We start from the raw sequence: 13,889 nt of genomic DNA on the forward strand, positions 1-13,889 counted from the left end.
TTCAGCTGAGCCACTTACTCTGAGCGGTCTTATTCGCTCCCCTTTCACAATAGAAGCCTGAAACAACTTTCTAAAGACTGTTGACAGCTACTGGAAGCCCTGGYAAGTGCAATCTGACCCCATTTACACTGGATATTGGATAGGCAATCACTTGAAAAACTACAAACCTCAGATTTCCCACTTCCTGGTTGGATTTTTCTCAGGTTTTTGCCTGCCATATGAGTTCTGTTATACTCACAGACATTATTTTAACAGTTTTGGAAACTTTACAGTTTTCTATCCAAATATATTATACGCATATTCTAGCTTCTGGGTCTGAGTAACAGGCAGTTTACTCTGGGCACCTTATTCATCCAAGCTACTCAATACTGCGTATAAGTGGACCCCCCCCCTTTTATCTTTATATTGGATCTGTTTCCAGTTCTTTTTAAAAGTGTAGATATGGGTAAAACCATCCATAGTCTACGTTGTCTTAATATTATATGCCCACGGGGAGCAATTATGGTGCCTGTAACTGTATTTAGAGACAGCCTACTTAAAACAAGTTGTTTTATTAGAATCATTCACTGTCTTTTTAGGTCTTATTTAATAGAATATAATCTTGTGTAACGTTTGGCATAGCTCAGACAAGGCAATTTACAGTAGGCCTATATCAGTTTGAATGCTATGTTTAAAAATATATTTTTGTATTGAAGCCATGCATTTACCCTACTTAGAACAATGTGGATTGCAAACATGTTCAATATATTTATCTAATATGGGATAGGCCTGCATTTTGTAACTGTAGGCTATTTATTACTGACTAACATTAGAATTGTAGTTGATATAAAAAGACCGTAAATACACAGCTTGAAGCAACCACATATTTAGCCATGAAGCATGTTCTCATTGGCCAGTAAAGGGCCAAGCCTCGACACACCTACAACTAATTTATTCATCAAAACCCAGCCCTTTCRTGCCACCGCCAGCTATTGCGCCCATAATTCCCGCTGTGAAAATAGCTCAAATATTTCTGATACACCCCAGGACCTACAACGCTATCGCCAGCACTAAGATTTACCATTGCATTAGGTTTATTAAAATGGAGTCCTCTCACCGAGTATGCTGTTTTGGTGCCTTTGTTTTCTTTGTGTACATTTTACTGTGACATACTTATTTTCTAAACAGACCCATTTTCAAAAGAATTGGTTCAGTGTGCTAATGTTCTGTTTCTATGTACACCAGCTTTCTAGACATTTCTGGATCGTTTACCGCTGAGTGGGATGTTTAATCAAACGTTTTTGTTAATGAGATGCTAGCTGAGCATCTTGTCGAGGGTTAAATATTAATCCTAAGTGCTTGCCGTGTAAAGTGTCTGTACATTACTGTAACTTAATGCGCCTCGGGACCATCTCAGTTAACAGAGCTGAGAGGTTCACTGGGTCCACCTTTTTACATGTTACATTAATCCACCAATAATGAAATAAGTGTGTAGCTAAAAGTGGCTTAGCTTACGGAGCACCGTGGTTTATCACCTCTCTTCACTATTGAGAGTCTGGTACTTATGAGATCCCCTTACATCCCCAGTACATTATCAGACATCTCAGGTTTATGTCCGGCTAAGTTTCTTTTAGATTCAAATTACGTTCACTCTGCTCCTTCTGTCTACACAAACAGAACCGTCTCACTATTGCCGCTAACCTGAGAATTTGTCCCTGTGACCAGTGTATCATATTACCATAACCAGAAGACTACTAAAAGTGAAGCACTGGCCATTGTTTTTCTTAGCATGGGATTTATTGTGTGTCTCGGTTTTTTCTTTCATGCCCACAGTCAGGGTGTGATATTAGAAAGGATTAATGGTATGGTCTTCCTTTTGGGGAACTCAGGCTCCAAATTCGATCTCACATCTGTGTCAGAGACCAAGTCATTCTGCCCACTGCTCTGTTTCTGAGCAGCATATTATTTGTCACTGGCAGAAGCGCACAGTCTTCCATTCTCACAGTGATATGTTGTGGTTTTCATGGCTGTAGGACTCCTGAAAGCTCCTTGGATTAGGCATAAGCCTGTGGAGTTATCAGTCTAGGTTGAGGTGTCAGCCTGACAATGACCTTCAAATGGTTTAATGTATTCATGTGTGYGTCTCTTTTGGGGGTTTATTAGTTGGAAAATATTCTTTAACATTGTTCATATTCACAATGTTTAAATGCCCCATGCTTAACCAAGCATTCACCACAGGCCAGCTGCCCAAGCTAATCAATTCACCTCAGTTGGCACTCTGCCTGCTAGGCTCAGCAGGGACCTGTAAGTTAATTGTATTGAACGATATGTGTTTTCCATGGCCGTTTCTCCATTTACCCTAATGGCAAACCTGTTGTAAAGTGTCTAATGTCCTTTTGGAGCATGGTTTTAACATCACACTTTCCAAGTACCTCAGACCTTGGACTAGCAACGCCCTGTCTATTCTCCAGGAGACCTGTGCTCCTGGTCCCTGACTGTGTCACTGGATGGAAAGATTAATGCTAATATGAGGACCATAAATATTCGCCCAGGACATTGGTGGCTGGAGAGGTTTTTTGCCCCCACTTGTCGTTGGTGGTTCTACGCCCAGGCAGCTCCCCTCCCCATCTGTACACTAGTGCTCCTCTGGCTGTTCTCTGTATGTGAGGCTGCTCTGCCTCCAGCTGTTCCCTTTCATCAGGTGGTGGCCAGCAGGGCCAAACAGGGCTGTCCTTGCACAGCCACCAGCTGTCCTGTCATGCCCTGTGTTAACTGCAGGACTGTTCACAACTCCCCCCCCCCCCCCGCCATTTTTTTGATTTGCAGTTTGCCAGCTGTACACAGGTGGCGTTATCGACACACATGAAAGACATTAGCCAAACCTTACTAGTCTCCCCTCCTCCGGCTCCTCCTGCTTCCATCAATGGAAGTACAGTAATGGGATGCGGAAAGATTGCCTTGAATGTTTCAATGCACTTCCTCCAGTGGGCAGGCTGCAGCAGCACTGAGGTGTCCATCAGGATTATTATGGGGATTCTGAAAATGTCAGCAAGCTTCATTCCTTGCGCCCTCCATCATTGGACATCTGCGCATGAGAACTGTAGCCTGTCTCTGGCTGGCCCTCTGTCTGGGCTGGGGTGAGGGAGGTGGATTGGACCTGTGAGTATCCCTGGTAGATTTCAATATATTACAGTATTTCTAGAAGGCAGGTTTAGCATGTATTGGTCTGTAGTACTGTGCAGTAATGGGGTGATGCTGTAATATCATATCAAATCCACCTGGCACCTGTCCTTACTTTTAACATACTACATTTCAAGTGTTAATGCCTGTCCCATCCCATCTTGAACTTCCTCCAGACTACTTTCTGCATCACAGAAACCATATTCTAAGCTGAAGCATTACTTTCTTGCAGGTGGTGACAAAATCGTGGATGTCATTGATGTTGCCAGACAGGCAGACAGCAAAATAAAGCTTCGAGAGTTCGTCAAGTATTACTACAAACCTTATCGGCCAAAGGTGCTGAACGTGATCAGTCTGGAGTTTTCAGACACCAAGTAAGTATTGGTTACTTTTCGCTATTAACACATATCCTGCTACTGCTTTGATCATTGTATCATTTGGATTCACTTACGTATTTTTGGGATTCACCAAATTATCACCATTTAGAATGATCCTATTTGTTATATAAATGGAATATTATAGGAGTGTTCAGACATTTCTCTCTTTTTTTGCGATTTCACTTGGTTTTGAGAAACTTACCCCACCCGCAATAGACTTCCTCATTGCTTGTTCTGCGGTATGGGAGTCAAGGGAAAACAGGAACTATGGCTCCAAAAACACCGAAATTGTGTAATTCCGAACTTTATCCGCAACATTATATTCCATTTTGTGCGGTTTCCTTCCTACTGTGCTGCATGGGCTACACAGTGAAGCAGCACAGCTGGTATAATAAACCACTCTAAATTAGCAGAGGTGGGGAGAAATTCGTTATTTTTATCTTTATCTTCTTGGTAAATGCCTGGTTGATTTGGTAAACAGTGATGGGTAGATATGAAGGTGTGTAACGTGACGAACTATACTGCCTTATTAGAGCGCAGTAATAGGTGTATTGAAAGATGAGTAGCGTTAAAAACGACTCAGCCTTACTGATAGAACTTTCCTAAACACTCCTTTATATCCTCTCAGGATGGCAGAGCTGGTGGTGGTGCCTGATATCGCTCAGAAGATGTCCTGGGTTGAGAACTACTGGCCAGATGACTCCTTCTTCCCCAAGCCTTTTGTCCAGAAGTACTGCCTGATGGGGGTGAAGAACAGCTACACAGACTTCCACATAGACTTCGGAGGCACATCTGTGTGGTACCATGTACTCTGGGTAAGCGGGGGAATTGCGGTGCTCAGCATGTTTTATATCTTCACAGACAGCAGTGAATCCCTTTTAAAAAATGTACTAGGGTTGGGCACCAGAGTTGTTTATAATCTTCTTCAGGGCGTTTTGTGTTGGCTATGTAGTCTGACAGCCCAGCTTGAATATCCTCATGCTTCTCCTGAGGTTTGTCACCCCTCAAGTGTTTTACTGTAGCACCACTGACTACATGCTGGGTCTTGTTAATTTGCCTTCCTCTGAAAATCTCCCCCTCCAGATACACTTCTGTAAGTTGTTTTGTATTATTAATAATTCCATTGCACTGGAATAATGTTCTCCTGATTTAAAAAATATATATATWTTTTTTTTTTCTTCTCTGTCCTGAAGGGAGAGAAGATCTTCTACTTGATCAAGCCGACCCAGGCTAATCTTGCACTATACGAGGCGTGGAGTTCCTCCCCCAACCAGAGCGAGGTGTTCTTCGGCGACAAGGTGGACAAGTGCTACAAGTGTGTGGTGCCTCAGGGAACCACTGTCCTCATCCCAACAGGTTAGGAGAAGCTACGAGAAGCAGCGGTCTCCTTTTCCACCACAGGACAAAGTCCGATTTTTTTTTTTTTTTTTTAAGGAACCTGTCGGAGTTCAAAGGGTTTAAGTTGCTCTACTGTTGCAACATTCCTCATGTACAGCACTATATTTCCAAAGCTCTGCTGCAGACACAAGGGCATTCAAAAACACGAGCCGTAGAGCTGCTTTTCCACTTAGCACTGAGCGGGGCAGCTAGCCTTTGATAGCGCCTCACAGGAAGACCTGTGTTATTTGTGTCTTCCACTGTGCGCTCTGAAGGGCCTGAGTGGACCTCCTCTGTCACTGTGGACACCAGCACCACGTGACACCATCATTCCGCCCACTGCTGTTCACAGAACTTCCCTACATCATATATATGGTCCTTCGATTACATGGCAAGTCAAATAGGTGATGACACGCCCAAAATGAATTGATGCACGTCATGTAAAAGGGAATATTTAATTATTTGATCCAGTTTCTCTAGCCACAGGGTGGAGAAGCAGATTTCCAAGTTATTTATAGTGACACTTTTTTGACTTGAGGGAAACAACACAGCTTCCCACAAGGCTGCTTTTCCCAGTTGGATTGCTGGGGATGTGAAAGCTCTCTGAACTGATGATGCTAGCAGACACAGAGCGTGAGATTCTTAGTGGCTCCCTACTGGGAGAGAGCCCTGGGCCCAGTTCCATATTGGGTTACACACACACACACACACAGGCCCTCAGTACATAAACACATAAAACCACCATTCCCCATGGGAAAATTTCATTGTGCCAACACAAATACAACATATCTGTGTCTATCTCCTGATGTCAAAAATGAACGTTCATTTTTTTTTTAGGTAAAGAGTATTTGATCATTTTAACTGTGGCACAATGCTCCATCAGCATGTGCCCACCTGTTTTTGGATTCATGTGCAAATTATGGTTTCATGAACTGCATTCACAGGCCCCCTGCTGTACCATAAATACCGTTTCTGAAATGGTTTATTGTGGGAAGCCAAAGGTCACATGGTTGGGCTCTTGATGGCTGGTATGTAGGAGACAGGCAGGGGATGAGAGAGGACCCCAACTGTTATCAGCCATCCATATAATCACTTTAGTGGCTCCCGTCCTCTCTCTGCTGGGGCCACAGCAGCTCTCGGTGCACCCTCCATGACCGGGCATTTATAATGTTTAGGGCCTCCCAGCCCAGCATCGTCACGCCTCTGTGGATGCTCTGCTGCAACGTGGAAGGTTTTTCAACCATTTCCTAAACACTTTGATGTGGCTGAAACACAGCTGGAAAACAAGAATCCCAAATGAAATGTTTGATTTATTGCATGTTTGTCTTCTGCCTGCTACTGGCCTTTTGCTCCACATCTGTGGGTCAGCTGTTGATGTGGTCTATTGTCCTCTGTGTTCCCCAGGATGGATCCATGCTGTTCTCACCTCTCAGGATTGCATGGCGTTCGGGGGGAACTTCCTCCACAATCTCAACATAGGCATGCAGCTCAGGTGAGCACCCGGAAAACCCTCTGTCCTCTGCTCATTCTGTTGCCTTTCTTTACTTTTGTAGAGCAATAACATTGAAATGAATGGCTAAATACAACGCTCTTACCTTCTGCTCTTTTTAATGGCCAGCAATGAAGTAGTGGTTTCACTGTGATGGGTCTCAGCGTTGTGTGTGTGTTTGACCTCTGTTGCTACATCCTCAACTACAGGTGTTATGAGATGGAGCGGCGGTTGAAGACTCCTGACCTATTCAAATTCCCTTACTTTGAGGCCATCTGCTGGTATGTGGCAAAGAATCTACTGGAGACTCTAAAGGGTGAGAGAAATACAACTTGGAGGAAGAGTTTGTTGCTGTGTCGGTGTGTCCCCTTTTGGTAACTTTCTGCACTTTTTTTTTTACGTCTTCTCATATGATTCCTGTCTTCTCAGAGTTACGAGAGGATAACTGCCAGCCCCCAGCCTACCTGACAGAAGGAGTGAAAGCCTTGATTACTGCACTGAAGAACTGGCTGAAACGAGAGGTAAGATACTACAGGAAACCATATTGTAGACGCCAAATCGGCTTCTTTTGTGCGTGTAACATCTGACTACAGAATAGGACGTTTGGTCACATTATCTACATTCTAATGTCATCTACATTGGGCTCCTTCTATAAAGGTCAATAGTGGGCAGGTTGTATCCAATGTGGTGGTATGACTAAGACCAGGCTGGGAAACTGTAACCACCATCTGCAGACAGACGTTACAAGCCCTCATTGTCCCAACGCTCTCTGCCTCTCCTCAGGTCACAGAGCCGGCCAGCGAGGTCCCGGACCATATCAGACCCAACCGTCTAATTAAAGAACTCACAAAGGAAATCCGCTACCTGGAGGTAAGGCCTTGTGGCGTGACGGGGCTGGGAGAGAGGGCCTCAAGCTGTTATGTGACGACTTGGAGCTGGTTCTAAACAATTTGTGCTCCGAGTAAAAGGCTGTCCCTCATTCTTTTTATTTCCCTTTTTCTCTTTTCTAAGTACCAGGTTAAAGGCACTGTGTTTCTTTCAAACTGGTTATTGCAGTGTTCTGGTTTTGTACTGACTAGTATCTCTTCTTAACCACAGGAGGAGCAGCAGAGTGGCGCTGGAGGTAGCAAGCCAATGAAATCTCAGGGAAGTGGAGCATGCCCGCTGACGCGGTCGACTCTGGACCGGGCTAGCCATCATGCTCGCAGGACTGCCAGACGGCTACGGCACCACCACCATCATCACCATGCGCCCAAGACGCCCTCCAACCTGGAGATCCTGGAGCTGCACACGCGACAGGTGCTCAAGAGGCTGGAAGTGGGACCCTTTGAGGAGGTGAGGGTACTGACACACTACCATCTCCCCCATGCTGCTTTGGTCTAACCCAATGTGCAACTCCTACACTGAGGCTAGGTTAATTATGAACCTTTGTTGAAGTAAATCTCTATGCTCGTTTCGCAGGATGCCCCCTTCAGCTCCACGGTGACGGCCAAGTTCAACAAGGCATCTGTGGCATCTGCTGCAGCTGTGGAGCGGAGCCTGGACAACAACCTCCGTTTGGTGATGTGCCACGGCCGGATTATCAGGTGAGCCAGAAGAACCCCACCCCCTCACTGGCACCCTTGGCCCCCAGGCTGCCTGTGACCTTTTCAGGGAAGGAGCCAAGGATCTGGAGCCTGGGTTAATGGTTCCTCTGCCAGCCGGCATCTCTCTGCTCGCACGCTAAGTCCTCAGTCATGCATCACCTCCCAACAGGTAGAGCAGTGACTCACTCTCTACTCACCACCCAACACCTCTGGTTGGCTTTGATAATGCTCAAGTTACTGGCTGCAGTGGTTACATGTTACAACACAGAGCTGGTGTTGTACAGCCTAAACATGTTCGGCTGGACCACCTGCACTATGCAATCTTTACATGTTTCAACTCACCACTTACATCAAACTTTAGCCTAAATAAAATTAGGTAAAATGGCTTTCAGTGCCAAATTCTGTGGTTTCAGGCCTTTTCTCCCCTTCTTACTAGTGTGTGTATGTGTGCACAGAGATGAGCGTTGTCACACCAGGGTGAAGAATAGTCCGGTGCAGGAAGGTGAGAGGAATGGTGGCCAGCAGTTGGAAGGGGTCCTGGTGAAAACAGAAATCAATGACACCATGCAGGAACAGCACAGAGACCCAGAGAGAGGGGAGATACCGAGCCCCCTCAGCAGTGAGTCTAACTGGTCAAGTCACCGGCTGTCAATCAACGGTTTAGGTAGGCTCATCTTTGAATGCCAGAGAATTAAAATTAAAAGTTAAAATTCCTTTGCAGAGATATATGTAATTCGTCCTTCTCTTTTTTTCCTCAGAGTTTTTCGAAAGAGTGAATTCCGATCTGAGGAAAGGAACCGCGGTGTACTCCGACATCTCAGACTCTGAGTCCGAAGAGCGTTGCTCTACACAGGTAACTAATCGCACTTCCTCCCCAAAGGGTCCTGTCTCTCCTTCACACAGAGGAATAGTTTTAAAGTTATAAAGGCTGACACATCTGTGTGACCTTGTGCAGAAAAGGGACTCTGGGAAGGATTCAGGGAGCTCAGATGAGGAGGATAAGGAGCTGTGCAGGACGGAGCGAGGCACAGGCAGTGTGACGGACCTGCAGCAGGCCAGCCAGGCCCTCAGCCACCACCACAAACCACTCAAAGGGTACGGGAAGCATGGATAAATGGACCAAATGGCGTTCTTGTTCTAAGTATTCTGTATATGCAATGCAATAGAAATCCAATGGGGGGACATTAGTATTACATTAGCCACAGTGGCTGAGGAGTCATGCATGAATCATTCATTATCCAGTTGAGTTAAGAGATTTAATTAAGTTGTTCCTTTACTTGCTGGCCTCCATAGAGAACATCCTACCTCGCCAACCACAGAAGAGGAGGCTGTTGAGGGCATGCTGTCCATGGCAGGGCTGCTGTACCCTCAGCGACCAGAGGAGAGTAGCACTGCCCAGGAGCCCTGGTGGTCCAGCCCAGCCCATCGCTGCCCTGACCGTGGTACCCTACAGTCCTGAAATTCTTATAAACACCAAGATCTCAATTTGACTAAGGACCTAATTCAATCCATTTCAGATTAAGTAAACTTTCCCTGTGGTTGTCCTGTAGGTGAAAGAGAGCCTGCGTCAGGGGAGGAGAGCCAGGATTCAGACAGCAACTCCACACTGAGCCTTCAGGTAATGATAATAGCCAAGGATGCCGACACCTCTTAAGACTGACGTATCTATTTTGAGAGGACATCAGAATCACTCACTCTGGAATAACTAATCTTCCTCTCTAGGTAACAAGTTGGGATCTAATGAAGTAATAATGTCTCCCTTTCCATTAGGATGAGCGGAGGGCCCAGCAGCATGTGCGTAAGGAGTGTCGAGCTGAACTCAGCCAGAGGATCCAGGAGAACAAGAACTTCATGGACAGTCAGAGCAGTGGGAGTAACAGCAGCGAGGCCTGGGGGGACCAGAGCCCCTCTCAGGCTGCCTCTAGCCCACTCTGCCTGGACCCCAGACCAGGGACTGACTATCAGTACTGTGAGACCACTCTGTCACCCCCCCTGCATCCCTCCAAGAGGTCCGCCCCAAACACCCCACCCATCAGTAATCAAGCGACTAAAGGTTTGACTCCATATTTTTATTTGACCTAGTTAATCTATAGTAGTTGAAATGAGTGTCGCGTTCTTCTTCTCTCCTCCTTTTGTTATTGATCTCTGTGCAATGTTTCTTCTTCTCAGGAAAACGTCCTAAGAAAGGTATGGCCACCACCAAGCAGAGACTGGGGAAGATTCTCAAGCTGAGCAGGAACAACCACTTTTTGCTATAGCACTCAAGACCCATATGTCTCCAGTAAAAACTTGAAGGGACAACTCGACCCCTACCCATATACTGAGGATGCGTCTCTTTCAGCTTCGACTCTCACATTCTATCAAAAATCATCGCTTGGATGGACTGCCCTGAATCACTGACTCCACATGCTAGATGACAAAGACACGAGCGAGCGCACCATTTCCCATGGTGAAGTGATGGTGCGCTGTAAAAACAACTGCTTGGATTCTCAGCAGTGACATTGGATTGTATATGTTCTAGTCATCAAAAGAGAGACACAGTAAATTTGGCTTTGTTTGAGTTGAAGCACCGCAACAACACAGAATTGTCCAAAGATGCATGGCAGTGGGAATTTAAATTACGTCTTTTGATACAACAACTTTGCATCTGAGCCACGCTTTTGTATCTGTTTTGGCTGGTGCTTTACCCAAGGCTTGCACTAGCCCTTCCAACCAACACTACTTGTTATGCCACAACAAGCAAAACATGTTGTGCTTAAGCCGAGAATGGCAAGTGAAGATGCTGCTTTCTGCTACCTGGTTTTCATCACCTCTTTGGGACATTGTCTTGTGTTAGTCTGACTGAAGAGCAAGAATGGTGCTATGGTGTTGGAACAAATTTGAAATGGTGCTATAGTGTATATTCATGCTATCCTTTTGTCTACCCTCCTGTCACGATCACGCCAGTGATTGCATTTGAGAGAGGGGGGAGATATTTTGATGCAGCACTCTAGTCACCTTGCCTTATCAGCCTCCCAGTACGTAAAAAGCTATCATGAATCCTAATGCATTAAGCCATTCCAAAAATACCTCTCCTACCACATTAAGAGTACTGGTTCTGTTTACTTAAAGAGTTACGAGCCTTATTGCGCTATAGTTGATCACTCTATAGTTGATCATATCAAATGTGTTCCTTTGGTGCCATCTATTGGTCAAATTAGGGCAGGTAGCTTGAGAGTGCTGTTATTATTAAAGGTTTCTGAAATTGCAAAAAGCTTTTATATAAAGTAAAAAATGTACAGAATTTATAATAAGTTATCCATAATTTATTTCACTTTCTCTTTTGGTGTTTATTGTTCTGTTTCTTTTGCTGGTATTGAATTGTGTATTGAGGGGGGGAAAGTTAATAATGGCTATATGACTATGACAATCCTGTTACGATGGATAGTGTAACGGATGTGGGATTTTCTTCCCTAAGAGGCAAAGTATACAACCTCTTACATTTGTATGGGTGGATTTCAGCAAAAATCTACAAAAGATTATACACATTTCCTATCTTCTAGTTGGGCTAAGAATGATACTTTGATTAAAAAAGATTGGTCAAGAATATTTGGCTATTTGTATGAAATTGAAAGAATATTTATTTTTTAATAAATGTGTCAAAGGAAAAATCCACTCAACTGTATTTTGGCTTTTTTTCTTTCATTAGTCCACTTGATACAGTCCCAAAATGTTTTGCATGTCAGCAGTCAAGTTTTCAAGATAGGATTTTCAAGAAGCAAAGTGTCACTTGATGCGGCACATGCAAAACATTTTGGGACTGTATCAACAATGGACTCATTTTTAAAAAGAGTGGATTTTTTTCTTTAAGTGACAGAATTTTGCAATTGTATGTAATTAAGGCTACTGATCCAGTTATTGTTAAAGGGTATGCTTATTTTCCCTGTCACTATATATACCCTCATATTGGCTTGAAAGACCTTGGATTTTGAATGGGTCTTTCTTTTTGGTGATAATGCCAAAAATGTGAGCACCATGAATGGCTTGAAAGACCTCTTACATTTGTAGTGAGAGATTCCTCAGTTTGTGTCTTTCTCAGGGACCCATGCTCTTGACTTAAGAAACGTTTGTTTTGATAAGCAACATGAAATGACCCATCATCGTGGACACATTTTCTGATCATTGATCTATTCACTTTTTTTTTTTTATGTGTAGTTGGTATTACAAGTGTTACTAAGAACCCTTTTAGTTGTACCCTTGTACTTTTTTTATAGAAATGGAATTATGTAGCCTGTCTCCAACTTTCATTCCAAAATCGTGTTTTTTCATGTTAATCGTCATCACTTCAAACAGTGAATGGTGGACAAAGTTACGACTGCTCAGGGCTGTTTGATGGTGACCGTTTCTAGACTAAGAACTTCAAATATTTAGGTTGACCCAAAGGAAGCAATCTCTTTTGAATATAAAACCATTTCTTGCATTTGGCACAGAGCATGCCAACAGAGGGGACCCCAAGTAAAATTAAGCCATCACTAAATCTTCACTATTCTCATGTGCTACCTGGCAAGACATATTGCACTAACTTCCAGGTTTAAGCATGTCAAATAGCTTTAAGTGCCACCCACCCAGAACGGAGTTCCCATCTTTGACTGACTTATTCTACACCCTCATGTTAATTGTGCTGTGCTCCTGTCTAGCTATTTAGCCATTTGCGGTTGCCTATATATGCTGTAGAGATTCATTCAGAGAAACTTGACTTCTCCTACTCCCAGCCCTTGTAAACGATAATAACAAAAAGACAAAGCTTCTTAGAAGCAAAGCTCATGAGTTGCTTTCCAGTTACTCAACTGTTTCACTTTTCAGCATCCAACATGTTTGATCGTGCATGGCATTACTGGCCTGCTGGCAGGGTCCTATTATCCAGTAGGCTACTATTAATTGTACAGTATTTATTTGACTGCATTTTAGATCAGTTTTACATTTGTGTGAAGTATTGTTGGTCATGGTATGTCTTTCTATTCTGGAAATTGCTTGTTTCAACGGCTATATGTTGTGATCATTCAAAACGAAATAAGCTTAAGTCTTTTGACACTGTAACCCATTTGCAATGAATCTTTGAACGTTTATTTCTGTATCCCAATGTGGCCTGTAAAATAATAAAATATTTTTAAGCAATGTTTTCATTATTTATTGTCAGTCCAACGACAACACGTTGGAAACACGATATTTTGCATTGACAAATACCATTGACGTGATAGCTACTCTTAGATCACTTGAATTTAATGTTTAAAGTCATCCATGGCTACTGTAAAGCAGGTAAAGGACACCTGCTCGTCGAGTATCTCATTCTAAAATCATTGGCATTAATATGGAGTTGGTCCCCCCCCTTTGCTGCGATAACAGCCTCCACTCTTCTGGGAAGGCTTTCCATTAGATGTTGGAACATTGCTGCCTGGAATTGCGTCCATTCAGCCACGAGCATTCGTGAGGTCCGACACTGATGTTGGCCGATTAGGCCTGGCTCTGTCGTCGTTCCAATTCATCCCAAAGGTGTTCGATGGGGTTGAGGTCAGGGCTCTGTACAGGCCAGTCAAGTTCTTCCACACCGATCTCAACAAACCATTTCTGTATGGACCTCGCTTTTTGCACAGGAGCATTGTCATGCTGAAACAGGAAAGGGCCTTCCCCAAATTGTTGCCACAAAGTTGGAAGCGCAGAATCGTCTAGAATGTTATTGTATGTTGTAGTGTTAAGATTTCCCTTCACTGGAACGAAGGAGACTGGACCATGGAAAACCAGCACCAGACCATTCCTCCTGCATCAAACTGTACACTTGGCACTATGCATTGGGGCAGGTAGCGTTCTCCTGGCATCCGCCAAACCCAGATTTGTCCGTTAGACTGCCAGATGAAGTGCGATTCA

General features: G+C 44.1%; 1 protein-coding gene across 4 annotated transcripts in view; it reads left to right on the top strand.

Moving 5' to 3' along the window:
• kdm7ab (lysine (K)-specific demethylase 7Ab) overlaps positions 1-13,142 on the top strand; it is a 47,831-nt gene extending 34,689 nt beyond the window's left edge. For 3 of the 4 annotated variants that reach the window (XM_023971078.2, XM_070435263.1, XM_070435264.1), the window contains exons 5-20: positions 3,392-3,533; positions 4,165-4,351; positions 4,730-4,892; positions 6,318-6,405; positions 6,612-6,718; positions 6,832-6,923; positions 7,186-7,272; positions 7,501-7,737; positions 7,864-7,988; positions 8,444-8,652; positions 8,747-8,841; positions 8,944-9,083; positions 9,282-9,430; positions 9,539-9,606; positions 9,759-10,041; positions 10,158-13,142. In XM_023971078.2, coding sequence (XP_023826846.1) covers positions 3,392-3,533; positions 4,165-4,351; positions 4,730-4,892; positions 6,318-6,405; positions 6,612-6,718; positions 6,832-6,923; positions 7,186-7,272; positions 7,501-7,737; positions 7,864-7,988; positions 8,444-8,652; positions 8,747-8,841; positions 8,944-9,083; positions 9,282-9,430; positions 9,539-9,606; positions 9,759-10,041; positions 10,158-10,246 — 2,261 coding nt within the window. In that variant the 3' untranslated portion in view covers positions 10,247-13,142. The remainder of the gene's footprint in view (positions 1-3,391; positions 3,534-4,164; positions 4,352-4,729; positions 4,893-6,317; positions 6,406-6,611; positions 6,719-6,831; positions 6,924-7,185; positions 7,273-7,500; positions 7,738-7,863; positions 7,989-8,443; positions 8,653-8,746; positions 8,842-8,943; positions 9,084-9,281; positions 9,431-9,538; positions 9,607-9,758; positions 10,042-10,157) is intronic. The other variant, XM_023971079.2, reaches the window with a different exon arrangement.
• The last annotated feature ends 747 nt before the right edge of the window (positions 13,143-13,889 follow it).

This window comes from Salvelinus sp. IW2-2015, linkage group LG26 (genome assembly GCF_002910315.2).
Source record: "Salvelinus sp. IW2-2015 linkage group LG26, ASM291031v2, whole genome shotgun sequence".
In the NCBI taxonomy this organism is placed as follows: domain Eukaryota; kingdom Metazoa; phylum Chordata; class Actinopteri; order Salmoniformes; family Salmonidae; genus Salvelinus; species Salvelinus sp. IW2-2015.